Raw genomic sequence first — 27,960 nt, forward strand, 5'->3', positions numbered from 1 at the left:
GCTCCGTGGCAGGATGGCGCAGCTGGACGGACTTGTGAATCGGCTGGAGAAGGTGACCGCTCGGCTGGAGAAGGTGGCGCTCCACTCCGGTGTGGCAGGAGGAGGCGCCGGCGGTGTCGGCGCAGGTGAGGCGTGCATTTAGACGACGTCCATCGCCCTCCGCGCTTGAAGACGTGGCTCTCCGCGGTTGCTCCCAGTTTTGCGGCTGCATTGGTCGTCGTCGGTGCTTGTGTGTGTGTTGTTGATTGGCTGTGGAGGAGTTTGTTACATCATTGCGTTCCTACAGGTTCGTGGGCTGCTGAACTGGCCCGTTTGGTTTGCAAGCAAACATTGCATGTGGCCGCGTGCCACAAAGTGAAGATCGGTTTACGATAAAAAAATACAAATGAATGCGTTGTAAGACTACCCCGTATGCTTTGTTCTGTATAGCTCTTTGCTGAACAAGATTATGACAATTGCTCCTTTTGTCGAAAGCATTTGCGTTGGTAATGAATATGGTCGGCCTTTTTTCATTTCTCGCTGTTAACACAGCTGCTTTGTAAAGCGTCACCTGTGCGGCGGGGGGGAAACAATGTGCGTCTGAAAATGAGTAACCAACAAATGCCGTGCTTGCGAGCGGATTGGCCTATGGGAACCCGCGGTGCGATTAGGTGCCGCGCCCAGTGACAAATGCTTTGGCATAGGTGAGACGACAGACAGTGCGCGCCCGCCAGTGGTACGCTTCGCAGCCTGCCGAGACGACGCCTCCCGCTAGCCATACTTTGCTAAAATGGCAGATCTTCAAGGTAAGGGGCGGGGAGGTGCTGTGCTGTATACATATTTGATTCTGAAAAGCATATCGATGTGTTTGTAAAAAAAAAGATTCTTCAAATAATATGGTACGTGTTTATTTTTAAGCGTTGTTTTTTTGCAATCTGAAAGAGTGACGCTCACATTCTTTGAATATTTTAACGTCCGTGAACTGTACGCTTTTGGCAGAGACTCTCGTGTGCCGTGTTTCACTGGCCTAAGCTATTTACTCGGTGGCCCATTTTAGCGTCTAATCTACGGGGCGTGTGGGCTGCATGTCCGAAGTTCAGCCAACGTTGTTCCTTGTTCTTTGTTCGCCATCTTCGCCACGCCCTACCGTGCAAAACCCTATCTCCTTTTGACTGTGTAATATACTCAACATTCCCATTTTCTCCTCCTCTCCCTCCTGCCTTCTCCCTGTGGCCTCTTGTGTGGCTCTGCCGTTTCCCCCTCCCAGCTGACGCGCCCTACGTGGTGGCGTTTGACACGATCTTGAACGGGCCGGTGCACGAGTACATACGGCTGAGCAAGGAAATCGGCAGCGACGTGGAAAAGCACGTAAGGAGCGCGCACACACCTGCCCGTGCCCAGAACTGAAGCATCAGTAAATATATATAAATATATAAATGGCATGTTTCAAAGACACGTGCAGTCTGCCGCTAGGGGGGGCAATATTGGTGTCGTAGTTTTGTATTCGAGAGATTTAAGAGTAATTTTCATAATTTGATACATTTGGAACGTGACGACTGCCTTCAACGAAAAGCGCAACGAAGGGCTGAAGAGATGGGAATAGCAACGTGTGGATAAGCGAACATGTGCAAGTGAAATGCATGATATTTACCTTGAAGAAAAAGTAAGTAGTCTTGGATCGGTGCATTTCTGCCATAATGGATGATGGCCAGTGGTTGAGACCTACAACGGTTTGGTCAGCCAAAGGTTGGAATGCCCAAAGGGATGTCCAGCATGGAGATGGAGCAATGAACTAACCTCACGTGCACTTACTTGACTTGTTGCATTGCAGATGTGCAAAGGCATTTATCCAGCAGTGGATAGTACATGACTGACGATTTATATTGACCCGCAAAAATGCTAACTGCTGATAACATGCCATTACACGCCTTCGGCGCTGTTACATTTGCATTTTAAAAAGTTTTCCATTGGGAGAAAGGTAATTGCTTTTCATCTGGCCTGCTGTAATGGTGGAAACATTTTATAGCTTTGGTGTATGTCCATCCACGGTTTTTTGTATGTGGAATGTCCCTATTTTGAATACTTAGTGGCGGTGTTATATAATTTAATGTAAAGTGCTTGGTCCGAATTTCTTTGAAACATCTCCATATTTTTATACCCAAGGAGTTTCGGAAATTGTGTTAGACTTTACTCTTGTCGAACACTCCAGCCCATCCCTATTGTGTCTGGCTCATTGTGCAGGTGTGCGTGTGGTAATGTTTCGGGTAATTATCATGCCCTGAGGATTGCTGCCGGCTTTAATTATCTATTTGTTTAATTCTAAGCTCACCTAGTTGATGAGCGCATTATTCCAGTCTGGTGGGGAAAAAGAGAATACATTAGTGCCAGTTACGTAAGTGTGTTTTTGATCATGTTGCCATTTTCATTGATGTCGGTGACAAGACAGTTTTGTTTTCATCATTTTTATATTGTATTCTTAAAAAAAACTAAAATTACTGCGTGACATTTGTCGTCGGATGGAATAACAAGCAAACCCAATTTCAGGTGCTCTTAATTATTGTTCGGCGTAGGGAGGGGACCATCGTAAATTTACACAATTCATAACAAGCACGCGTTGTCAACATGAAATGAAAAAAACCCGAGACGGCGCATTTTTAAGGAAGTCGTTTGACAAGTGTAAACCCAGCACTGTAATTGTTTAGATATTTTGCTCAAGAACCTCTGTCCCGTAGCTGCCTTGCCTCTAAACAACCTGATGCTTTACTCTGCACATATAGTTGGTGAAGGGGCAGGGCAAACCATGGCCATTAAAATTTAAATTTTAATAGCTGTGAATTGTCAATCCTTAGCCGTGGGTGTTAATGCATTTAAGCTCTCTTGTGAACATTGAATATCCCTTGCAAAACATGGTGATGGTGATGGGCGTACACCTGCAGGAGTTAATTGAGAGGTTGTGTGCCGAGCGTGGTGTTGAGGTCCCTGTAATTAGCGCCGTTGTGTTTGCAGACGTAGGCTTGTGGTGACATTTGAGATGTGCCTTTCAGCAAGAGTCCCCTGACCTTTTGAGTCCCAGTCCCGCTCTGTTTCACCAAATAATATATCAATCCCCTGTTTTAATATATATTTCACCCCGCCTGCTCAATATTGAATTTATCCATTTCGGGGATATCATAAGTCTTCCAATACCGTTTGTAATTTGCGTGCGATTTATGCATGCGGTGTAAGCCTGTGTGCTGCCTTGGAGCGATTCATATCGTACGATTTAAATTATGCTAAACGGCTTAATTATATCGCGCATAAGAACAGTAACGTGAAACTTAAGTGATTCGATACCGATATCTTGTAAAGTTTACAAAATCCGTTGGTAATTTGCGCGAGCAACTATACGAGCATGCGCTACGAACAAGGGCTTAACATTGTGCCCGTGCAATCCTGCTCTCATCGGCTTAAGTAAACCAAACTTAGGAGGCGGTAACGTGGTCCTAAATCATTAAATATTGATATCGTATAAAGTTTACGAGATCGATTTCCTGCCACGCTTATTCCAACGGTGTCCCCACTTCCTCCTGACCCCCAGGGGGTGGTCACGACCCCCACGCTTGGAGCGCCTGTCCCGGTGGCGAGTGGCGGCTTAAGCGTGAGCCGAGGAAAGAGCTGAGGCCAAGGCTATCGAAGGCGCGTTAATTCCCAAAGCAGATTTGCGTTGCTTGCCGAATGTGCGGACGTTCAAACAAAAGTCGTTGGTTTCTTGGGGAGAAAAAAAATCCTCGCTCGTTTGCCCTACGGCAAAGTTTTACATTTGTTGTCTGAACACGCAGATCAACGTTGTCACCGTGCCAGATTTTTCTGTTGCTTTGTCTATGTTTAAAAAAATATATAATATCTCGGTGTTTTAATTGTATGTGGTGTTTTTATCCTCGTGTAGTCGTCGGGCGATTTCTTCATGTGTTTGATCTCCTCCGTCGTCGGACACTACTAACTTTGAGCGACGTGTGTAGGCGGAGCAAGTCAACAGTTCGTTCCTGGCAGAGCGCAGTTTCCTGGTTGTGGCCTCCAAGCACAATCAACCCTCGGATGTGAGTGGGGCCTTCACGTTACAATATTTCACCTTTGGCCATCAAGCCAAATGTCCAAAGTGTGCTCACCTCAAATGAGCATTGAAGCGGTGCCTATCCGTTTACAACCCTGCTCTTTATAAGATTATTTTGCTGTTATAAATATCCACATGAAAATCTGAAAAATAAGTTACTACCTCTGTGAGCTTTGCCTGGTAGGATGGGGATGGTTTAGTTGTATTTATGTGTGTTTGGGTGATTTGTTTACCTTTCTTGTACTTTGCACTCCTATTGTTTTTTTGTATTGTTTGTTGTAATGTTCTTCACATCTGTCAAAAAAGGGTTATCAGATTCCTTCAGTATACATAAATACTCTGATTCTGAGGTGGGGGCGATTCTATACAAAGGATGACCACAATCGGCATCGATACAAAGTAAGACCGATTTTATCGACCCTGGAGGGATGATGGGCTGAGTCAACCCCCAGCCAGGATTTGAACCCTCACACTTCCCCATTGTGAGTCGCTTGCTTCTGCCACTGAGCCACCTGGCTTGGATGGTGGTTTGCACTGTTACCCACTGAACTATACAGCGCCTTTTCAGAAGTGACCTGGCCACAAATGATAGCTCAACGAAGCGGCTTATCATGCGGACATTTATAGCAGCCAAATACTCTAAACGCATGTTGATTTTAATGTTAAAGTTGTTGATGCTACTGTCGGCAGACAACACATCCCGGATTTTCAACATTTTCCGATACTCTGGAGAATATATTTCAGCACGATCTCACTTTGGAAATGCATAAACATGGGACTTTAAATTAAGCCATCACTTTCCACATGCCATTAATATTACCTTCAGCCTCCTGCAGTGTGCGGTTTGTTTGCATTTTACCATTCGCCTTGAATTCAAAAGCACTTTAATTCATTTCACGTTGTGTGCATCTGATGATTGGTAATGATAGGAGTCCTAAGCCGTGAAGAGGGCTGAGCCCGCTATGAGCCTGACGTTTCGGTGTGATGTTAATATTCAAAGAGTCTCGTTCTCATGTCATTTCGGAAGCCCTTGTATATGTAATCAACCGATAGCAGCCTCTGTCCGCTTCCGCTTGGATATGTCATAACACTATATGGGGCGGGTGGGGGGGTAAATCATTTAGTTCATGAAGTAATAGATAAAGGTTCAGTCCTGCAGTTGCTTGCTCACACCACTGCTGGCAGAAGGGAGCTATAGAGAGCTGCTAGAGGTTTTTTGCCCTTCTCTTCCATGATAGCCGGTTGTCGTGTAAGAGGTGGGGGCTACCCACGCTTTACCGCACCACACGTGAGCTGCGGATTGACTAACTGGGGGTGTACCCATTAATAATCCACGGTGGTGAGATGTTAACTGCCTCGACTGGTATCCAGGAGGTCACGGGTTCCATCTCGATCGTGACGCCTGTATATTTGGGCGTTTGCATATTCTCCCTGTGGTCGCATGGATTTTTCTACGGGTTCTCCGGTTTTTCCCTCCACATTTAGAATCCACGTGCGTTTAGAGTATTTGGCTACTGCTATACATTTCCACGTGATAAGCCACTTCGTTGAGCTATCATTTGGCCAGGTCGCTCAGTGGGCCTTACCTGGTAAAATAAAAATAGTTTTAATTAGTTTTGTTCTACTGCTTTGTGGACAGAGAAAGGAGGCTTCAAGAAACGTTCCCAATCATTTTGCTGCTGCGCCAGTTTGAACCAGTGCCCTCTGGATTGCCATTCCGGTGTTCCAACCAATGACACGACGGCAGACGCTCTCCAAATCCACGTGTTGTATTGTATGCACTCGCCGCAGAGAGCCCCATAAACTTGCACAGGTTTAAGAGAATCGCACAGAAGGCTCGTAAACTCGCTCGGAGACCTAGGACTGGCAGCACAGCAAGTAGTTTTTTGTGAATGCGTACCTACGGAACTTTTGAGCATTCTCCCTTCGCGTGCACAGGCTTTTCTCCTGGGCACTATAGGTTTAAAATAATCGCTCCTGCCAATTACGATTCTGCACGCGTGTATCGCGAGATCAAGGATCAATTTCGATAGAATGCGCGCGCCCACTCTCCCGGTGCGTGAAGCAGTTTCACCCCAGCCGCCTGCCTCTTTAACCCGCGAAACGAATACGTCCGCCGTTGCTGTACCCCGACCCGCAGGGGGATGTGGCGGCATTTTTATTTTATTACGCCGCGTCGAGCCCCAACTGTTTGTGGAATTTGTCCCGCGCAGGAGGAGCTGAAGAAGCTGCTGAAGCCCATCTCCGATCAGATCCAGGCGATCCAGGCCTTCCGCGAGGCGAACCGCGCCAGCAAGCTCTTCAACCACCTGTCGGCCGTCAGTGAGAGCATCCCCGCGCTGGGCTGGGTCACCGTGGTGAGTACGGCCCGAGCTGTCGATAATGACGCCCCCCCCCCCTCCCGCCTTCTCCCACCTGGGGTTACGTATTTTTTCTCAGGGTTGCGGATTTTATTTAACCGTGCTCGTGAAAATAGTTTGTAGCTTTCGACATTCATTCGTTGTGCCCACCCCCCCCCCCGCCCCTTTTGGCACGTGGGTTTGTGAGCTGCTCTTTGCTTGTGACCGGTGTACTTTAAAAATAAAAACGGATTCCCCCCCGCCCCAACCTCCCATGTAAATCTACACCCCTCCCCTACCTATGCGGGGTCCCCACTTGGCATGGGCAGCGGGCCCCATATCCCCCCACCCGTGCAGTCCCTTCGCGCCAAATTAACATTTTCGCGGAGTTTCTGTTCCCCTCCCCCCACCCCTTCCAAAGTTCGTCGGCTTATTGTACCGGACTCGCGTTTTGTAGCAATAATAAAAAAAAACTGATGACATTTGGTTTTTACCACGTTTTAGGTAGGTAAGCAATAACTTACACATACTCGCCTAATTAATGCAAGTTTTTTTATTCGTGTTTTTGTTTCATCTGGACCATCCCTCGCCTCCTGTACTCTACATTATCAAGAGTTGACAATTTTTTTTTCCTTTTGAGGTTAATAGAGACACTTTGTTTGATTCGCGCTGAACTGCCGACACACCCGGCTGCAAGCGTTGTGTTGTTGTCAAATTGATTCTTGATCTCACGAGACCTACGTTGAATCGTAACTTGGTAGTGATCGATTATTTTAAAGCCAGTACCCAGAGAAAACCTGTGCATGTCATCCGTCGGTATGCATTCACAAAACCACTTTCTGGGCTGTCTTCTCTTGGCCACCTTTGTAGCCCACATGGGATTGATAGATTTACCACAAACACTCGTCTCCCGGGCCCTGTGTTACAGCTGCCACTATCACAATGTTATTTTCTAAACGGAGGACGTGGGTCTCATAAGGTTTCAATAGTTAGTAATGTTTTTCTATAATTTTGAATTGCATGCGCATGGATTGTGTTTGCGTGTGGGAGTGGAGGTGCATTGGTTAACAGTGACATGGTGCTGGTCACAATCCCAGCGAAATTGGGTTCCGTGCTCAGCCTTTCATATCGTCGATGGGAAATGGCATCCGAACTTAAACCTTGGGCCGCCACCCTCCGAGAGATTGACTCGGCTTAAAATGAGTGCCTGTTATTATGTTGTACTGGGGAGAGATGGCCATGCCACTTCCCCCTATGCCAAGCCGGCCTTGACAGGTGCTGCCTGTCAGCAACTTGCCCCAACAGCCTGCAGAGTCCGAACACAGCAGAGCTTTGTCATTTTGCTTTGTGTCCTCACATCAGAGCAAGCCGATGGGCTGCCAGTGCTTGCATGTGTGTAGCCCTTTAATACAATCACAAGCCTACGATGCTTGTGACCTGCTGTCAGGTATTACTGGCTTGCTCTGGCCTTGGGTAACCTTGTCTTGTATTCTCACGCACAAGCGATTATTATTATTATTATTCTGGTTTACCCAGGAAAGGCCCTTTGTAGGGAGGCCCTCATCCAGCAGCGGAAGAACAATAGGACTATACGCGTACACTATAGGACTATATCTGTACATTGTCAAATATCGGTTACGATCCTGCCGTCTTCTCTTCCTGCCCAATCGCAGTCCCCCAAGCCCGGTCCCTACGTGAAGGAGTTGAACGATGCCGGGACGTTTTATACCAACCGCGTGCTCAAGGACTACAAGGACAGGTACGTGTGCAAGCACGGCCTTTTCCGTGCGTGTGCAAGCATGGCCTTTTCGGACCGCCAACAGATTATCATCGGCCCGATGCAGCTCTTGTATATATGCACCTGCGTTTTGTGTGTCTCTAGGCATCACCTTTTGAATTAGTGGCGGTATATTGCCAGGATTGATGACATTTTTGGCAGAGAGCATCGATGCAGTGGTTGGCACAATGTGCAATGAAATCGACGACCCAAGTTTAATAACCCGGCCACAACAACTAAACAATTGGTGGCGGGGGTAATATCAGAATCGGTCAGCAACCGGTCCCGACCAGCGTGGTGAAATATGGGTCGAACATCCCACACTCCCAACACGGCGTAGAGGGAAGCCTTCATCCAGCAGTGGATTGACAAGGTGCCTGTAAATAATTGATTTTAAAATAATGAAATATTCGTGACTGATGTATTTTTGTTTTGTCGAGCATAGTTACATTTGCGCAGGTCAAAAACCTCCAGTATATATTTGCGTAAGTCCAGTTGTTTTTACGTAACGTGTGGTTTCAATGCGGTCGGGTTTTTAACTCTGCCTTCAGATTCACCCTCCCCCCCCCCCGCCGTCTCCCGTGATAGTTCATCGTTCATTTGCAATCAATTAGCGTAGGCGCACAGCGCGTATCTCGCTATCCGCATAATCATTAGGCCACCCGCCGCGTTCGTGAAATTGGGGAGGTTTGGCCGAGTTACAAAACTCGGACACCCTGGTCGGTCACGGGGACCCAGACACCCAGAGCCTCGCAACGTAATGATTCAACATCCGGCGAATCAACTTAAGAATGTTGAGATTCATTTTGTCTTGTACGCTCTTGTCACGCAGACATGGGCGGCATCTTAATTACAAAGCCGTTAAAATGTGTAATTTCACTGCGTTTGTAATTTTGTGAGTGTGATGGGTAATTTTGGAGTTAAATTACATGAGGCATGGTTCAGTTATCATTTGTATCTGCAGTACATCTCCTCCATTAACATGCAAACTGAATGTATTTTGTCGATCTGAAAAAAAAAAGTTGTTCGTTCTGGGTCTCTCATTGGGACTGTCTTGTCTGTAATGTCTTGCGTGTACTGGCTGTATCTGTACTACCTGGTTTGTTCTCTCATTTAGTCACTCGGTTTAAAGAGTACATTTTGTGTAACGTTTGCATGCATTGAAGTCAACATTCCCGCACTTTCGATTCGATATATGTACCGTCAGCAGAATAATACATTTTAGTCGATGATTCCATGGCTCATTGCCTAGTTATAAAAAAATTACTTAAAGCAAGAGTAACGTTGGAATAAATTTCGGTGGGTTCTAAATGTTGGGGGGAAGGTGGGGGCGTAATATGTGGCATAGTGGTTAGCCTACCGCCCTATGAAACAAGCCACCTGAGTTTGATTCCTGGCCATGACTGACATCAGTGGCGACTTGTATCTGCATCAATTCCCCCCCTCCACTGCCCCCCACCCTTCTCCATCCAGAACTGACCAGCGTGGTGAAGTGTGGTCAAACAACGCCCCATCTATTGGTTGGATTAACCAACACAGCTGTACGTGTAAATGTACGGATTGCCTGTCTGGTTCATTGCAGCGACAAGACCCACGTGAACTGGGCACGGGCGTACAGCAACATTTGGACGCAGCTCCAGGCCTACATCAAGGAGCACCACACCACTGGCGTGAGCTGGAATAAGTCTGTAAGTCGTCTCACAGCAATGCTTGCCCCCCCCCCGCCCGCCCTCACACTCAGAGAAGTATCACCCGTATAGCCTTAAACAGACGGTTAGGGCAATTGCTTTTAGCGAGTAGCGCTTATGAAGGCCGGCATGCCACATGAGGGGGTGGGTGGCCATCACCACGCCCGGCTGCCTTTGTCTCCCCAGTGGCGATGTTTACACACTGCACTAGATACGTATTTGAGGCTGAGTAAACCTAGGGGAGTCCAAGGACCGCTTCAAATAATTGCCACTGGTGTTGGTGGCCGTGAGTGGGGATCGAACCCGGTTCTCCAGGTTCGTAGAGCAGCGTGCTAACCGCCACACTACTGCTCCCCACGCACGCACTCTGGCAAACACAACGGGGAAATAATGATCCAGGCCAGGGTCTCCACAGGAGGCTGTGCCACTTGAGATTCGCGCAGTTAACTGATTGATTGATCGTCTCGATTCCATCGCGCGTTAAAAACCCGGCGGCCGCTCTTTTGGGACAGGCGCTGTAAAGAAAAAAAACACACCGCGCCCTTTCCCCGTTTTATTTTCACCTTGCCACGCGCCGCGCAAGCGAGCATGGCTGCCGAAATTACTTTTAACGCCACGGCGCCCGGGATCGCGAGCCCCCCCCCCCCCGACCCAGCCTCTGGGCGCCAGCTGGCTCCGCGTAGCTACGTTCGCAGGGGTTAATGTGCCCAACCTGGCATTAAAATTCATGTGCAAGGAGAGGAACAAAAAAAAAAATCCTTTTTGGAAGGCGGTGGAAAGTGAGCTGAATTTAAAATTCCGGCACACATTGTGTACTTAGAGAAAAAAAATTTAGTTGGGGAGAATAAACAATTAATCTTTGCCCGTCGGGCTCGGCACTCTTACATGTCTCCCGGCAGAAGTGCTGCTGAGGAGTTGATCAATAATTCTCATAAATGGCCTAAGTGCTGGTGGAGACAATAGCTTTATTGGTGAGGATGTGTGTAATAAAACGTAATGGTGCCGCCCATTCAGTTGCTTTGTTCATGCACCTTCTGGTGGAAAGGCCTCCACTATAAGATAAGGGATATTTTGACCTAATCTTACATGCTGACCCCACTGCCGTTTTGGGAAGATGTGGGAGTTAACCACACTTTACGGCACACGACCTGCCGATCAACTTAAGCTGCCTTGTGCCTATTTATTCTGCTGGGTGGACAGAGGTGAGGAGAGGAGGGATGATATTTAATAACCATGCCCATTGTTTGAAACTGCCGCACCCCCGGGAGAGGTTTGTCCGATGATAACATGAAATTATTTCTAACCAGGTGAATGCCCCATTGAGATGAAAGGTTCTCTTCAAAGGGAGACATGGATCGAAAACCTTACAAAGGTTAAATGTACAACTTGAGCTTTTAAATCGTGACAAGCAAGCAAAACTACAGATCAAAAAAATATACCAGGGCAAATCACAAACACATACAAGATTGTAAATTTTGACCACGCAGAAATGAATGTTGCTTTTGACTGGAAATTCAATTCATGAAATCGGACTGTGGTAAAGTGCAGTTTTAAATGTTGGAGAACCAGAATTCAAACAAATGGATATAAAAACATTATTGTGCATTAGAAAGTCGGTAAGATGAAACCCCAGGTGTAAACCATTCCTCAAACAACACCAGCTCCCCTTAATTCATAATGTCAGATGAATGAATATAACAGCTTGATAAGAGCTGACGTTATCAGGACTGTTTTTAACCCAAATACAACGGTGAGTTTTCCATCGCTTACAGAAAGCGCTAGAATTTGTCTCTTATCGCCGTTAGGCAGTGCCAAACTTTTCCCCACCAGTGATGATGGAGCGATTGTCCACACAAATGCCTCTGATGCATAATGGTGCGTTGGGCAATGATGGCTACACTGCCATGCTGCTGATTCATGAAAATAATGAAACCGGTGTACGGCAAGACCTCGCCTAACGCGTTGATGCTCACACTGTAATGCTTTTTTGCTATCACGCGGTTCTTAAATTCGGGAACGCTTTTCGCACAACGTGGAATGCGCGCGCCGTTATAAAAGGAACAAACCCGTTATAACGTAGAAAGCGCGTGTTATAGCGCGGTTTCTGAGCGGTCGATGGGGAACTACTTTCCTGAGCTGTGGAGCTAAGCGGTACAGCGATACGGTATGCAGAATGATCCATTAAAGTGGCAGCGTGTACCCTCAGTGTGTGTAGTAGTACATCATATCTCGCCAAACTTTCTCGTGGCATATACGGGGAACTTATTATTTTAGTTTGAACGTGGCATTTTTCAGGAACGCATCTGCCACCCAGTTAATAAACGAGGACTTTGCCGTCCGGTTATCTTTGTTGTCCTGCTGCTGACGGCCATCTCGCTGTCTTTGCGCTGCTCAGGGGAGCCAGGCGACGGCCGCTGCATTGCCGTCCTGCCCGTCCGCCCCCCGTCCGGTGGCGTCGGGACCCCCGCCACCCCCACCCCCGGGCCCCCCGCCCCCCCCCGGACTCGCCACGGCCCCCAGCGGCGGCGCCGGCGACGCGGCCAGCTCGCGATCGGAGCTCTTCGCTCAAATCAACCAAGGGGAGCACATCGCGAGCGGTGAGACTTCCAGCGGGGCGAGGCGGTCACCGCCGACGCCCGTGTAGGGATTTGTTTTTTAACTCAACCCCCTCTGTGCTGTGCTCCAGCAACGGAGGGCTGCTCTCGATCGGGGCTACTCACTGGGCGGCAGGGTTGCCGTCGAGCTATTTCTGTTCCTCCGCTTAAGGTTGTCCCTGCCTGGAAGGAGATTGTGTTTTCGTCACTGAATTTTCTATGATTGAAGGAATCGGATTCACTTGGCATGTTACGATGCAGATAAAATTGTAACAAGTTTAAAGTCTCATTTTTGCTGAATTTTTTTTTCTTCCCCAACATCTCATTTTCACTGTTTTGTTTGTCTCTACCTCCCCCTTTTTGGTATTGTGAGTATAGAAATCTCTTTTAATCGATTTAATTGATTCATTGTGTTAGATCTACGAGCAAACCACGGTTTACTCTTTGGGAAGTTTCTCCTATTCCTATGCTGCTTCCACTGTCTATATCATTATTATTGGAACTCCGTCCCCTGATTGTCTGCCCGATTCACAACCCGCCCACGTTCAAGTCCAGCCTTAAGACTTCCCTCAGCTCCTGAACTCAATCCTCTACGACCATCGCGTCGTATTCTCATCAAGCGCAATTGATGGAATTGACCGTCGTTTTAAGAACGGGGACGATGCGCGTGCAACATTTTACACGCTCGGCAAAAGGCAATACAAATTACCTCGAATGACGTGCACGCAAATCGGATCGACTGGTCATGGACGAGCCGGGGGAGCAGAGAAAGCACACTAGGGGGGGGGAGGGAAGTGCTTTTGAAGTAATTTCTGCTCCCCACGCCGGGCCCCCCGCCCCCCCCCCGCGGGGCTTCCAACTCCGCACGCGTCCTTTGTGGCCGGCCAGCACGGTGTCCTGGGGTGCCACGGTGGCGAAGATGTGTTGACTACCTCGCCTGGTATACATGAGATTGTGGGTCCGATGCCAACCTTGTCGTCCGCATATTTGTAGTTTTCATGCTCTCCCAGTGGTCGCGTGGGGTTTTTCTTCTTGTCATCTGGAGAAAAACATTTATAAACGTGTATTTCCAGTATTTGGCTGCTTTAAATGTCAACGTGATAAGCCACTTCGTTGAGATGTCATTTGTGGCCAGGTCGCTTCTGACAAAGAGCTATATAGCTCAGGGGGCCTTACCTAGTTTAATAAAAAATAGTTTAGTTTAGCTCTTGCGAGAATTCATAAGCGATCCCTCGATTCTGCTTTGCGCCACAAGTGGGACATTGTAGCTTTGCACCGGGGAAAGATAATTAATCGCCTCCTATAAATCACTTTACCCTGCCGTTGTAGACGGTGCGACGGCTTCATTTAGATGGTTGGTGGGCACCGCTTGTGTCTCCCCAAATGACAACAACAACAATAAATCGTAATAGAGGTTTCTTGGGTTAGATTCTGTAAATATAAATGTGTTGTTATACCTGCCACCACCCGAAACAGCCAGTTAGTAAGGTTTGTCACGTAAAAGAAACATGCCGATTCGCTACTTGTACAGCACACCGGTGTGTTGGAGAGCAAATCCACAACATTTACAATCGGAGTACGACGTTACGCCAATTACTACAACTAGCATCATCAGGTGGACAGCCAGAGATGTGTTGAACTTGTTAAGCTGAATAATAAATCAGCTGGTGCTTATTCAATGCACGTTTTTTTTTAAAGCAGTTCAGCGTTAATTGAGATTTTTTTCTCCACTGCAAACATGGGTGTCCATCCGAAAAATTAATTATGAGGTTTTTTTTTCCATTGAAATTAAATGTCAAATTTGTGATGTTGGTAACGACGCTGGCATGTAACGATTAATCTACTCGTGCATGTAACGATCTAACGTTTAAAGCTTACACGGGAGAATATACTACTAAGTACGAATGAGACAAAAAATAAATTGCTTAATTCGTATATAGGCATTTTTAAGTGCTGTGCGGAAGCCGCTCGTTTTAAATGACTTCTCGGGTTGTTGTGGACTTTAGACGGCTTTAATTTTTCTTGAAAGATTACAGCGGTTCGCACTTTGCTTGCGAATTTAATTGGCACGTAGAAAAATACTTTCCATTTATCCGACATTCATTTAGCCTTTGTCATTTTAGTGCCCCAGGTTACTCTTGCAAATGAGACTTCTATCCTGGTCCCTTGAGTTTCTCACCGCCTAGTTAAGACTGCAAAGTAAACTTGAAACTTAGCTTCCACTTTACAGCAGATGGCGAGCCTGAGTAGTGAATCTTCCACAGTCACCGCCAGGAATAGCGGAGTCAGAAAATGTATTCTAGATTTGAAGCTTTCGTGACTACAAGGATTCGTACTCTTTGGTTTTTTCGGTAAAGTCACGTAGGTAAAAAATAAAATAAACGAAAAACAACTAAATTAAATGGCGACGTTTTGGGCGCAACACAAGCGTCCTTGTTCAGGTGAGGACAACGTAGCGAAAGCACAACCGCTTAAGTGTGTCTAAGAGATGGCTGTGACGAGGAATTATATAGCCGCGGGGGATGGAGGGAGGGGAGGGGGCCATGGTGAGTGTATGGAACGGGCTGTGGGCTGGGAGGCAACGATGTGAGGAACGGGGTGGGCGCAACGTACGGAGTCAAACTGAAGCTTTGTGATGCCGGGGGCGGAAGCAGATAAGGAAGCTAAGATTAAGCAGCCTTTTTTTATGCTGCCGGAGGGTGGGGGGGGGGTAAATTGCGCAAGCTGAAAACAACGTGTGGTAATGGTGATGGTAGTGTGTGAAGCTGTGTGTAACAGACTCGGAATATGGATATGATTATGCAAATAAATCTAAACTGGCTGTCCAGCAGTAAACTGCACGGCAGCTAAAGTTTGAACTTGGTTAATTACATCCTTCCAATGATTGCTCAATTTGAATCCATTATCTCAGTTGAAGTTATGTCAGAAAATGTATGTTTACTGGAGGAATCCGATGATAAGCTATCATAGCTCTTTGTCACAGGAATGTTGGCCGAAATTCTCCTCTGGCTCTGGCAAGCACGCTAACTGCGAGTGTTATGCAATTAATTTCTTTGTGAAGTAAGAAATACACCAGTTTGAACATGAATAACTTAAGATATTACATAATCGGTGAATAAACAGCCTGAGATGTTTTATGAATTGAGGATATAATGCAACAAGCAAGATAAGCGCTGAGTTTGGATATAAGCAATGGTAGATGCAGACATGTAGAATGCCTGAATAATGCATTCAATTAATTTTACATTGCACGATGTTAATCTAGGAATGTATCCTCCGCCAACTCGAGGGTATTTATCATTGTGTACACAGATGGGAGCTTCTGGAAACGACATTTCTCAGCACAAATCCCTGCTGGCTAAATACACTCAAGTTAACAACAACACCAACACCGTTAGTGGTTTCCTGGTCAGGCAAGTTGTGGGGGCAGTGGTCTTATTCTATTCGCAGCCCTGACCCATGGGGGTGTTTGTTCCATATTCCTATGGCCGAGGTGCGTACATTCGAAGGATCTCCGCCGCGGATTTCCAACCGAACGGTGTGGGCAATTTTATTGACGAGGGAGGCAAACAGCGCCGCGTTCACTCGGGACCAGACTCTTGACCTCCCGACCTGCGGAACCCCACACACCCTCGATAACACGGCCGCCCGGGCGGATGGAGAAGCGGGAAAGGCATTGGCCTTGCAGGCACAGCGGAGGAAATTAGACCGAGCGATTTGACTGCCAGAACGAGTGAAATTCCGGTTGCTTGACCAACTGACTTAACCGACAGCTGTGGCCTGACCCCGCGGCCCAACAAACTGACCTCGTGACTGAATAAAAGCCGCCCCCGACCAACCGGCCCGACCGGCTCGACCTGACGGAACTGATAACCGACCATCTAAGCCAGGGGTCGGCAACCAAAATAACAAGAAGAGCTGTTTTTTAAGAATTTTGGAAAACAAAAAAATCAGTCCATAAGAAGTATAACCCGTAAAAACAAAGTTTTTCACTATAAATCCTTTATATGCGTGGCGGCTAGAGTCCTCTCGTCCTCTGGCTTGAGATGGCTGCCACCTATGGGTCAGATGATTGCATGGCACCATTAAGCAATTGGTAATTAAATATAATATTTTTGTCCTAAAAAGTGTAAAATTTTGGAAAACATTTTTTACGAACATTAATTGTCATGCACAACGAGTCTGTGTGGAAAATGTCAGCTCGATTGGATCACGGGAAGTGGGTTAAAAAACGACCGAAAGATTTGCACGGTCGTAAGCAAGCGCGCAAGTGAACTTAATATTAAGGATTTCATGCGGCTCCTGAGCTGCAGGTTTGCCAACCCCTGGTATGAGCCAAAGACCTTTCTTTACCCTCTTATCACTTCCGCAGGCCTGAAGCACGTCTCGGACGACCAGAAGACTCACAAGAACCCGAACCTGCGCACTCAGGCGCCAGCAGCCGCCGCCCCCAGCCTCTCTGGGCCCAAGCCGTTCACTTCGCCCAAGCCAGGCACAACCGGCGCCGGGAGGGCAGCCGCTGCCGGAGCGAGTCCGGCTGGCGCCGCCGCCGCCGCCAAGAAGCGGCCGCCGGTGCTGGAGCTTGATGGCAAGAAGTGGAGAGTGGTGAGAAAATTAACAGAGCCACATTTGTTTGGGTGAAGGCGCTGCGTTTTTCTTATTGCTTTTATAGCAATATTCTTTAGCCGGTGGCTTGTAGTGGGGCCGTTGTTGCCCACAAAAGGCTCTTTGACTGCTGAGAGATGCGGCTTGCTGCGACCATGAAGGGAGATAGATGAGTGAGATGAGAGAGATATGAGAGAGTCGGAGGTGAGGTAATGATTTGTTGAGATGAAATCGGACATGAGGTGAAGATGACAGCAGCCCAACGTCCAAGTGCTTTGCGGATCATTGCACAGTGGGACAGCTTGGAGAGGCATTCACCCAACAGTGAAATTAATCATGAGGATAAGATGGAAGCGAGACAAACTCGAGGGATGATGGGCCCGCAGACGAGAGGAGATGGTTTGGTTGTCAAACGTATGCACGCTGCGACGTCACGTGACATCGTCACGTCTCTATACGTGCCACTACGGCGGTATGACATCACGTGACATGTGATCCCACGTGGTTCGCAAAGACGCACTAATTTTATCATCTGGCCTGCCGGAAAGTGATAGTTTAAAAAGCCTTATTTTTTGCAAGCTGTATATGTTGCAGAGCTTCGGGAACATTCAAACTTCTTTCGCACCGTACGTCGCCAACCGTGCGAATCAGAGGTGCGGCAAATTAATGAGCCAATAAATAGACTGCAAAGTGTTAGGATCAGGTGCGTCGTTGTGTGGGGCTCTTGTGTGACGTCGGTGCAGCGATGTCACGAGAGCAGAGCGGTGGCTGTACCCTCACGTGGTTTTAAAGTCTTATTGTTCTTATCACTGAACTTCAAAGTGGCTTCAACAGCCTGGGCCGCCACACAGCCGCGACATGTATCGAACAGATAAGAGCTATTTATTTTTAAATTGCTTATTCCTTTAATTATTTTTCATAAGCCCTTAATTAAAATGATTTCCTTAGGCAGTTTGTGGCTAATGTGATACACTTGTAAGCAGCTGGAGTGGCTAATTTGTTCATGGTTTTGAGTCGCATAGGAAGAGGGTTTATACTTATTAAAAGAATTGCAATATTTGGCATTAATGGATTATAGTATAATAATAATGTGTAGCCTTCGGTCAAAACACCGCTGGATGATTGTCTCTGAATGCTATGTCGATCATGGGGGTTATTTGACTATACTTCACCACGCTGGTTAGTGCAGGTTGATGAAAGGTTGACCCAGGACTGGCTTGAATAGCATTGGCCACTGGTGTTGGCTATGGCCAGGAATTGAACTTGGATCTCCGGGTTCATAGTACAGTGTGCTAACCATTGTTTCACCTCTGCAAACGCTGAATATGGAATGGTTTTATTTCAGCTCAGCCGTTGACAATCATAATCTTTATTTAGATTGCTGGAGGAATCCGATAAGATTGTAAAGCTCTTTCTCACACAGATGATCAGTAGGGGCAGCAAGTTACAACAGCAAACAATACAAAAACACGATAGGAGTGCACAATAGAGAAAAGGTAAGCAAGTCACTATGAATAAATATGAAATATACATAAAGTAAAGAAGTAAAAGTAAACTACTATTTTACCAGGTAAGGCCCGCTGAGCTTCGTAGTTTTTTTTCAAAAGCGACCTGGCCATAAGTGATAGCTCAATGGAGGGGCTTGTCACATGGAAATTTCTAGAAGGCAAATCCTCTCAACTCGTGTTTCTAAATGTGGAGGGAAAAACCGGAGGACCCGAAGAAAAATCCACACGATCCAATTATATTACTACACGAATATAGCACTCCCGTTGTGAACATCTTATTCGGCCACAAATATATACTCCGAATTATATTCCACAGGCTGTAGTGACACACGTATTGTGTACTAGTATATTTCTTGTCAATCCACCGCTGGTACGAGTGCCTCACGCCATGCGGTGTTGTGCAAGTTAATTGACCGTATTTCACCGCGGTGGTTTGGTCAAAGCGGCGAGGGGCATAGATGTTTGGAGCTTAATAAAATGCAGTGACATTTTTTTGCACTGCATCCTGCTAGGAAAATAGCCCGAGCAGCAGCCTACAAACGCTTATTATGAAATCCATGGTGGTTGCCCATCTTACATGCACGATGAACACGGGAAATCGTCACTCTTCAAGATGGGAACGATGCTCCGGGCATGTTGTTCCCTCTGTGCATGTGTGCGAGTGTCAAATGAGTGTGGGGAGCGGGAGCGTAGCAGTTAGCGCACTGCGCTACGAACCCGGCAATCCAGGTTCGATTCCTGCTCACGGTCAACACCAGTGACGATTATCTGAACCAGTCCTGGGCCTACTCTAGGTCGACTCAGCCTCAAATGAGTACCTGGTGCGGTGTGTAAACATCGTCACTGGGGAGGCAAAGGCGGCTGGGCGTGGCTTTGGCCAACCTAACCCCATCGTGTGCCTTCCCGGCCTTCATAGGTACTCGCAAACAGCACTTGCCCCAACAGGCTATATGGGGGATCTTTGCCTTTGTTCTGTGCCTGCCCCCCTTTAGGAGTACCACGACAACGCAAGCAACTTGGTGCTGAAGGACACGGAGCTAAAGCAGGTGGCGTACATCTTCCAGTGCAACAACAGCACGGTGAACGTCAAGGGCAAGATCAACTCCATCACCGTCGGTCGGTCACGCACGCACACTCACTCACACACACAGGCGTTATCCGTACAGCAACGTTGATTTCGAAGATAAATTCTGCCCACTCAAAAGCGCTCCGATTTATCCCCGGTGGGCGGCCCTGTTGTACCGGCTAGTGATGTAACATTGGCCTAAAGAGGTAGCCTATAGGTCTGCCGCGGATGCGACTATCTGCGTTGCTCCTCCTTGTAAACGTATCGGCCTCTTTGCAGCGGTTCCACGCTTTTGGGTGCCATTAAATCGCTAGTCTCGTTCCATCGGCCATAGGTTTTCCCCATTTTTTTCTCGCAACAAAACGGGTGTTAAAATGTTAAACACCAAACTGAAATCTTTTGCAAGGAATTATGTCTGCATTTACCACAATACTTGTGGGCAGAATGCAAACGAAAGAAAGCCATCTCTGGTGTGGACCAATCAGTTTCAAAGACAATGCATTTCTTATCATAGTGGTTTTTTTTGCATTCTGACCACAAGTATTGTGGTTAATGCAGACATGATTCCTTGTAAAAGGTTTAAGTTTGGTGTTTCAACATCTTAAGACCTGTTTTGTTGCCAGAAAAAGGGAAAAAACCTATTCTCATATTTTAGTCTTGGCAAAGGAGGTCCCATGATGACACACTTCACTTGTTCAAATCCATCGGCATGAGGTCTCGATTGAATTGAAAGCAAACATTTACACTTCATTTGCGCAACTCGTAAATTGTTTTGATTCATTACACGCCAAACCAAACGTCCCAAGTGATGCGAAAAAGGGTTTCTCATTACGCGCGCCGTGGTTATTGAACCTGGCCCGTCTCTTCTTCTTTCACCGCGTTGGCCCTAATTTTCATCCGAAATAAAAGCCCCAGCCTTGGTGCGTTACGTAAACGGAGCGTATCCGTTCACATCAAATGCGCGTGCCGCAATTAGACATAAATTGTGCTCCCGCTAACAGTATAGCTGAGGGCTTCTGTTCATTCATGGTGCAAATATAATAATAGAAGCACAAGTTACTGTAGCAAAATATATATTTTTGTTGTTGTGTGAATCTGCCCCAGGCACGAATCGCTTCATCTCCTCCCGTCTTGCGTACTTAAACTTTGGTGTGATGAATTGCTTGGCTCTGAGCGCGCTAACCAATTCTCTAGCTTAATTTAAACGTTTAAATGCGCACGTTCACTTTAAATTATAAAGACGGCATTATCGCCCAACTCGTAAAAACCCACAGAACGCTGCAGGGTTGTTCATTTTTATCTGCAGTTAAAAAAGAAAACGAGGAGAGACGAACATGATTGCGGCATGCCGCGCGTACAATTTTCATCCTAAAGTTTTCATATTTTAAATTGGAAAAAAAAATCTGAAAACGTGGTTTTCCTCCTTGTCGAAGTACCGTCATTAAAACTGTTACTTCAGTTTCGATTTAAAGCTTTCGTGACTGCAGGGATTCATCTTCTTGGTTCTTTCGGTAAAGTCACGTAGAAGGGAAATAATAAAATAATAAAAATTAAACATAATAAAATAATTCTCACGACGTTTCGGCCACAACGCAAGCAGCCGTCCTCAGGTGAAGAACAGGTCTGTCGGAAAGACAGCGTCTGAATGAACACCACCAGGCTTGGCAGCGTATATTTAAGAGGAATTTAGCATATTTATGGGAAATGCAGATATGGGATTACTCGCTACTTGTGGAATGCGTAGGAGGTGGGGGGGGTTTCAAAGTCATATTATGCCCGTGCATTATGCAGGATTAGCAGCATCAAAGGGAGGGAGTAGGGTTAGCATTAATAAAGGGAAGGAATGTTAATAGTATGGAGCTGCAGCAGCTAAACCACCACGTAAGAAACTAAAATATAAACTACATCAGTTGTTTTACTTTTGCAAGTGTGCACATATCCATTTGCCAATTTTACATCGGTTGTGCTTTTGGCGGTTTTGTGAAATGAAGCATCGATTGAGGACTCTCTCACAGGGCAGGGCCTGCCCCCCCCCTTGTGTTGTTAGAAGGCCTGCCGAAGCAGATGTGACAGAACAACTTTCGAGATCCGTTTGAGTGACTTATTTTGAAATCGACATACCAGGCGGGGGGCGCTCATTCCCACATGTCCTGCCTCAGGAAAGTGTTCATAACGTCCGAGTCAAATGTTTCTTTTTGTTTGTCACAGCTGGATTTCAACCAAATTAACAGCAATTATTACATTTATTGGTGGGTTTTATAATAAACTCAACACGTTCATCAATATTTCCCTTTGAAGAATATATATACTGTAATTGGCAATATTCCTTCACAAACAGAGCGCCCTTTGCTCTTGTAAATGTTTGCTTTTTTTTATTTGTGCATCTGCACCACTGCCAACACAGTATCACAAAACGCGTTTTGTTTAACGATGGGTTTTAAAGTGCATTCAAGGTATGATTTGAGAAGCCCGTTCAATCCTAACTGCGTGGCTCCTTTGATTCACGTTCAAGGATCTCAACAGAGGAGGCTTGTGGCTGCCCCCCCCCCACCCACCAGAGCCACCCAGCCACAACAGAAATACTATTTTATTATAAAAACGTTACAATTTTTCGACAGACCTGGTTTCACCTGAGGACGGCTGCTTGCGTTGTGGCCCAAACGTCGTGAGAATTATTTTATTATGTTTTATTTTTATCATTTTATTACTTCCCTTCTACGTGACTTTACCGAAAGAACCAAGAAGAGAAAAAAACGTTACAAGTTAATTTCCTTTAACTCGGTGGAAACTCAAAAGAGACCAGGATAGTGTCGTTTGCAGGAGTGACCTGGGTTTTGTTCACTGGCGTAACCTCGTTTTGTTTGCACGAGTGAACGGTATCGTGTGTTTACACGAATCGGACGCAGTGTTGTGCGATGGCAAGCTCTGCTTCTTGTGTTGTCGGCTGCCCCTGGCAGATTCCTGCAAGAAGCTGGGCCTGGTGTTTGACGACGTCGTGGGGATCGTGGAACTCATCAACTGCAAGAGCGTGCAAGTGCAGGTGGGCTTCAGCACCTGTGGCATGGTGTGCGGCCTCCCGCAGTCATTTTTTTTTATTATTAGGAATACATTTTGTTACTTTGGAAGGCTTTGTTTAATCATCACAATCCATGGGTCGATAGCCTGTAGGTGTCCACTGCACATTTAATCATTTATTTCCACTTTCCCCTGTCGTGTGCTCAAGTTGTGCCTCATCTTTCTGGCACAAGTCTTATGTAATCAAGTCATTCTCTTTGTTAAATAGTGTCTGCTAACATAAAAACTTGTCAGTTCAAAACTGATTCGTTCATCAACTTAACGTTTCCCAGCATCCCACGGTGTCTCCGTGAAAAGTGCGGTCGCAAATAACCAGTCGTTCAATCTCTCTGCCCTCTCCCTGTGCTCTGAAGGAAGACCATTGCTTTGAAACGTCAGCCTGACATATACGTTTCTGCCGTGTTAAGGCAGCACTGTTGGAAGCGAGGGCTGTGTTTGTGCGTCGCTGCCAACGCAGTCTCTCAACTCTCATTGCTGCCACATTTTGTTTCTTTTCGTTGACTTGTATCCAGCCATCGGTGCAGCGGGGGGGGGGGGGGGGGAACATTGCTTTCCGATTTCGTAAACGCGGTTATTTCGGTTGAGTTACGTTTTTTTCCCTCCCGAGCGAAATTTTTGTGCAACGCTTTTAACGCTTTGTCTGTGTGTGCGTGCGTCATTTTTTTTATGGTAGCTGCGTAATCGACACGTTCAAGTGAATTACGGCTAAGCACAGAATAATAAAACCCAACTCAACTTTAGCACGAACACGCCGTATTATTTTGGCTGCTATTAGGCAAGATCAATTAATGCGGTTGAGTGTTTTCTTATTTGTGCTTGTATTCTACTGGCAATGCAAACCGATGTAACTTTTTATTCTTAATTGAATGTGAATTGTGGTTAAGCAACGGTCTGAAGTTTCAAATATTGGAGTTCCGGACATCATTTTGGTTTGGCGTGACGACGTGACACCAACTGCGCCCACCACTCTTCCCCCTTTTCTCGTCCGCTCTCAGGTCCTGGGCAAGGTCCCAACCATATCCGTCAACAAGACGGACGGCTGCCAGATCTATCTGAGCAAGGACTCGCTGAGCTGCGAGATCGTGAGCGCCAAGTCGTCGGAGATGAACGTGCTCATCCCACACGACAAGGACTTTGTGAGAGACGCACGAGCGCTTGTGTACACGCATGCACGTAAACTGACAGATCTGCCCCCGTGTAGCCAACATCGGCGGCCCCCAACCTGTGGCACGTGCCAATCGGAGGTGCGGGGGAAGGAGAACAAACTAAACACACTAAGCTGTTTTAAACAAATGGCTCTTTAATCTTCTTTTAAGAATGCATAGCGTTCTCGCTCTTGCGTGTACGCGCACGAGTGTCATGGTCAATCCACTGCTGGATGAAGGCCTCTCCAAGCCCGCCGCCACCTTTCGCGACCTTGCGATGCAACAAATCCATCCGCCGCATTTGCAGTATGCAAACAATCGTAAAAATTTTAAGAAATAAGAAAAATATCTGTTTGGAAACTATACCCACACACAGTTGAAAGGTGTGGTACACTATGAGAAAAGGTTGGGCACCTCTGGCCATGCAATAGATTATTAGGGCAAGCGCCATTAGCGAGCACCTATTAAAGCTGGCTCCGGGTCACAATATCAAATGGTTAACCGCGTGCGTTCTCTGATCCCGTGCGCTCTGCTTTATGCGTCTCATTCCAAGCGTGCACCTCTGCTTATTTGTGTGTACTTTATTGAGTCCTGTTTTCTCTCTCTGCGTTTCTGATCCGTGTAATATACCGGGTAGAATATGCACTGTTTAATATGAAGGAGTGTGTCAATGTTTCTAATTTGGTGTACCCTAGGTGCTTTGATGTATAACAGCATATAGATTGGCACTTGTCTCATCTAAATCTAGAATGTTTGCCACGGTCTCTTTGCCTCTGAATAATATTGATTTTCACAAATATGTTAAATAATTGCTTCATTTAGTTTGATTGCCCAATCGAATAGCATTGATTACTTAATTTTGTTGCAGTTGATTTTTTCACACAATGAAGTATTTATTCAGCTTGACTGTGCATTTTTTAATAATGATTACACCCTTAAATTGTTGTTAGATGCTAATGGAAATTTTTTTCATAAACATTTATTCTATAAAAATTGAATTTATAGATCATCCAAATGTGTGTGAATGGCATGATGGGAAAGAGGTGGCACAGCTAACATGGAGGGCTGAGGCCAGCTCCGCTGAGAACCCGGGTTTTAATCCAGATCTCAGCCACCTGGGCTCTGAACCGCGTTCTCAAGTGCTGGGAGTTGATGGGTCTCAGCCCAGTTACCAGTGACATCGCACACGAAAAACAAATCGATCACATTACATTTCATTCCCTCAATTTGGCAAAATGTGATCTCGTGAGAATTAAACATATCTGGTTTTACCGTCATGCGATTGACCTCACTGTCTGGTTAAAAATATTGGTGGTCAACTGTCCAGGCTCACAACCTCTGCTTGGCTTGTGAGATATCCACGATAAAGGAGAGTTGCTACTCCACACTTCAACAAGACGCGGGTAGCACGCATGTGCGTCCAGCTATGTTCTACCACCGGATGGGGAGCGGTGGCGTTAGTGTTCAGGGCGCTGTGATACAAACCTGGCGACCCGAGTTCGATGCCTGCTCACGGTCAACACCAGTGACAATTATCTGAACTGGTCCAAGACCTCGCCTCGGTTGACTCCGTCTCAAAATGAGTACCTGGTGTGATGTTTAAAAGCCACTACTCAGGAGGCAAAGATGGCCGGTTGTAGAACTGTCCACCCACCCCCTCGTCTGCCGTGCCGGCCTTCATAGGTGCTCACAGCTCTTGCCCCAACTGTCTGTTAAGGTTATGCGGGAAATCTTTGTTTGTCTTTGCTAAATGCCGTCCTTCCTCTCTCTGCCTCTCTCTCTCTCCCCGGCCCCAACAGAAAGAGTTCCCGATCCCGGAGCAGTTCAAGACCGTGTGGAACGGCAAGAAGCTGGAGACGGTGGCTACCGAGATTGCTGGTTAAGCCCCCTTTCTCCTGGTGGCATGCGCCGCTCCCCCCAAACCCAGCAGTGATCCCAACCAGCCAACAACCCACGGCGGGGCCAGTACACACATGGCAATTTGCACCAACTCTGCCCTGCGCAAGCAAAGTAGTGAAAAAAATAATCTAAGCCTATCGCACGATTCTATAGAACACTTCCAAGCATGATTTAATTAAGTGAGAGAAGCTGAGATTTAGAAAATGTTCAAAAGTATAATGATTTTGACGTAATTGTTTGGATTTGTTTTCGTTCTGTTTCTCTCCTGAATTTGATACACATAAAAAAAACGGTATAATGCACGTGGCTTTTGTCGGGTGAAGTTGGTGCTAATGCCTGAACCCATTGGCGCTTCCAATGGGAATAAAAATCACACCTCGGGGAGAGATTAACCTTGGCACTTCGTATTGTAATCGTGCATCAAGAATATTTTTGCAGGCAAACCGGATGCTTATATTGCACTTTCTGGATTGCTGCTTTGGTCGATATATTTTTTCTACTTTTGCTAGGTTACTGCTCCGATAGATCCCTGGACCTCATCAGATGTGTCAACTAACTTGAATGTCTGCTTTTCTAGCGCGATACGATTGTGTGGAATTATAAGACCGTTCGTGCTGTGTACGCCACTTGCGATGACTTCGATGCATTTCCACGTTGGCCAAGGTGGTGTCACCTTTTGAAATCAAAGTCAGCTTCATTCCTCTATTAAATTCCTCGTTACGTAATGGAAACATTCCTTGAAGATTGATTCCCGTTGAAAATCGTGTTCTGTCCACCCCCCCCCCTCAGTTTTTGTCGTACAATCGCATAAAATGCAAATATATATTGACTTGCCAAATATTTTAATGAGTTTCATACTGCCAAGTCTATTAACCAACTTGATTGTTTTTCAGGTCAGAGGTACAAATAATCCAATTCAACCACTTTGCGTAGTGTTATTATTGTTGCCTGTTCACTTATTTGCTTTCACTTTAAAAGTCTGCCCCAGACGGACTCTCGCCCTCTGCTTCTTCGTCAACGTGTTGCCACTTAAGTCTACTAAGAACGGACATTCCGCTAAATCGACCGCCTCCTGCGCCCAATTTATTTTGTGTGTAAAAAAAAATCAATTTCATTATGACGAGCACCGAATTCGTGCAGGAGTCTGAATATGGTACGGCTTGCCAGACCGCCGGGAAACGCTGATTTTTTTTTGCCTCCCCCCCCCCCACTGATTCACGCTCTCAAGCCTAACCAATCGCGGGATGGCGTGTTACTTGATTTTGGATGAGAACCTCTTGTGTTGTTTTTTTTATCAATTCTCACCGGGTTTTTTTTTGGTTAGTGTCACTGCTGAGCTTTGGGCCTAGTTTTGTCTCCTCCCATTTCATTTTGCCGACACTTCGTTACGTTTCTCGCCGTCATCGATTTGTTACGATTTTTTGTCTTAATCACCGTTTGCTAAACGTTGCTTTCTTCTTGTGGTTGTTGCGATTTTTACTTTAGCTTCACTGGCTACTGCTGGCTTCTTAAAAAAAATAAAAAAGCACTGTTCATTTAGCGAAAAGATGTAGAAAACTATAGAAAGTTTCCTTCATGATGACAGTCGTGAGACTTATCACTGACCTGACCCTATATTGCGCTAAATCATGTGCACCCTTTAGTGGCAATAACGCAGCACGGATCGGAATGTAATCTGCGTCAGCGTCGCGTACGGGCAGCACTTATTAAAGCCGTCTCCTGCGAAGACGCCCGCTGTACGTAGGGAGGACCCCCCCCCCCCCCCCAACACACGCTGTGCGCGCCTGCGTGACCTTCGCAAAGGAATGCCATCGACTTGTCATCAGCAGCAGAACCTTCACGGTGGCAAGTTGTGGGCGCTTTGGTCTGTCCTAGATGTTCGAAATTGGTTAAGGATCCACGCAAGAATTCATGGGAAATCAATCGGCCGAGGGCCCTACCTCCAATACTCTTTGGTTCTTTCGGTAAAGTTACATAGGTATAAAATAAAATACCTACGTGACTTTACCGAAAGAACCAAAGAGTATGGATTCCTGCAGTCACGAAAGCTTAAAATCAAGACCCTACCTCCAATGTTGCATCAAGCGAACTCGTGGGTGGGTTTTTTTCCATCTTCACAATGATTTTGACCGATGCACATCCACGGCTTGCTAGCTAGCCTGGCTACCTGCTAGCAATCCCGTGGCCACGCGAGT

The 27,960-nt window shown here is 46.4% G+C and overlaps 1 protein-coding gene across 2 annotated transcripts; it reads left to right on the forward strand.

Moving 5' to 3' along the window:
* On the forward strand, window positions 1–27,960 carry LOC133349153 (adenylyl cyclase-associated protein 1-like). 2 transcript variants are annotated; one of them, XM_061562391.1, is made up of 12 exons: window positions 1–125; window positions 1,247–1,347; window positions 3,978–4,055; window positions 6,283–6,426; window positions 8,082–8,167; window positions 9,768–9,873; window positions 12,269–12,470; window positions 16,840–17,072; window positions 19,573–19,696; window positions 22,604–22,686; window positions 23,717–23,857; window positions 25,666–27,960. In XM_061562391.1, the coding sequence occupies exons 1-12, from the start codon at window positions 14–16 to the stop codon at window positions 25,747–25,749; spliced, it is 1,494 nt and encodes a 497-aa protein (XP_061418375.1). In that variant the 5' UTR covers window positions 1–13; the 3' UTR covers window positions 25,750–27,960. The 2 variants fall into 2 exon arrangements, with proteins under 2 accessions (XP_061418375.1, XP_061418376.1); XM_061562392.1 differs by lacking the exon at window positions 1–125 and adding an exon at window positions 600–785.

The sequence above is a fragment of the Lethenteron reissneri genome, chromosome 29 (assembly GCF_015708825.2).
Source record: "Lethenteron reissneri isolate LAM-NWPU_2019-01 chromosome 29, ASM1570882v1, whole genome shotgun sequence".
Classification (NCBI taxonomy): Eukaryota; Metazoa; Chordata; class Hyperoartia; order Petromyzontiformes; family Petromyzontidae; genus Lethenteron; species Lethenteron reissneri.

Coding starts and splice junctions, on each gene's coding strand:
- LOC133349153 (XM_061562391.1), top strand. CDS start 14: ATGGCGCAGCTGGACGGACTTGTGAATCGGCTGGAGAAGGTGACCGCT. Junction 126..1,246: donor CGCCGGCGGTGTCGGCGCAG/GTGAGGCGTGCA, acceptor TCCCCCTCCCAG/CTGACGCGCCCTACGTGGTG. Junction 19,697..22,603: donor GATCAACTCCATCACCGTCG/GTCGGTCACGCA, acceptor TGCCCCTGGCAG/ATTCCTGCAAGAAGCTGGGC.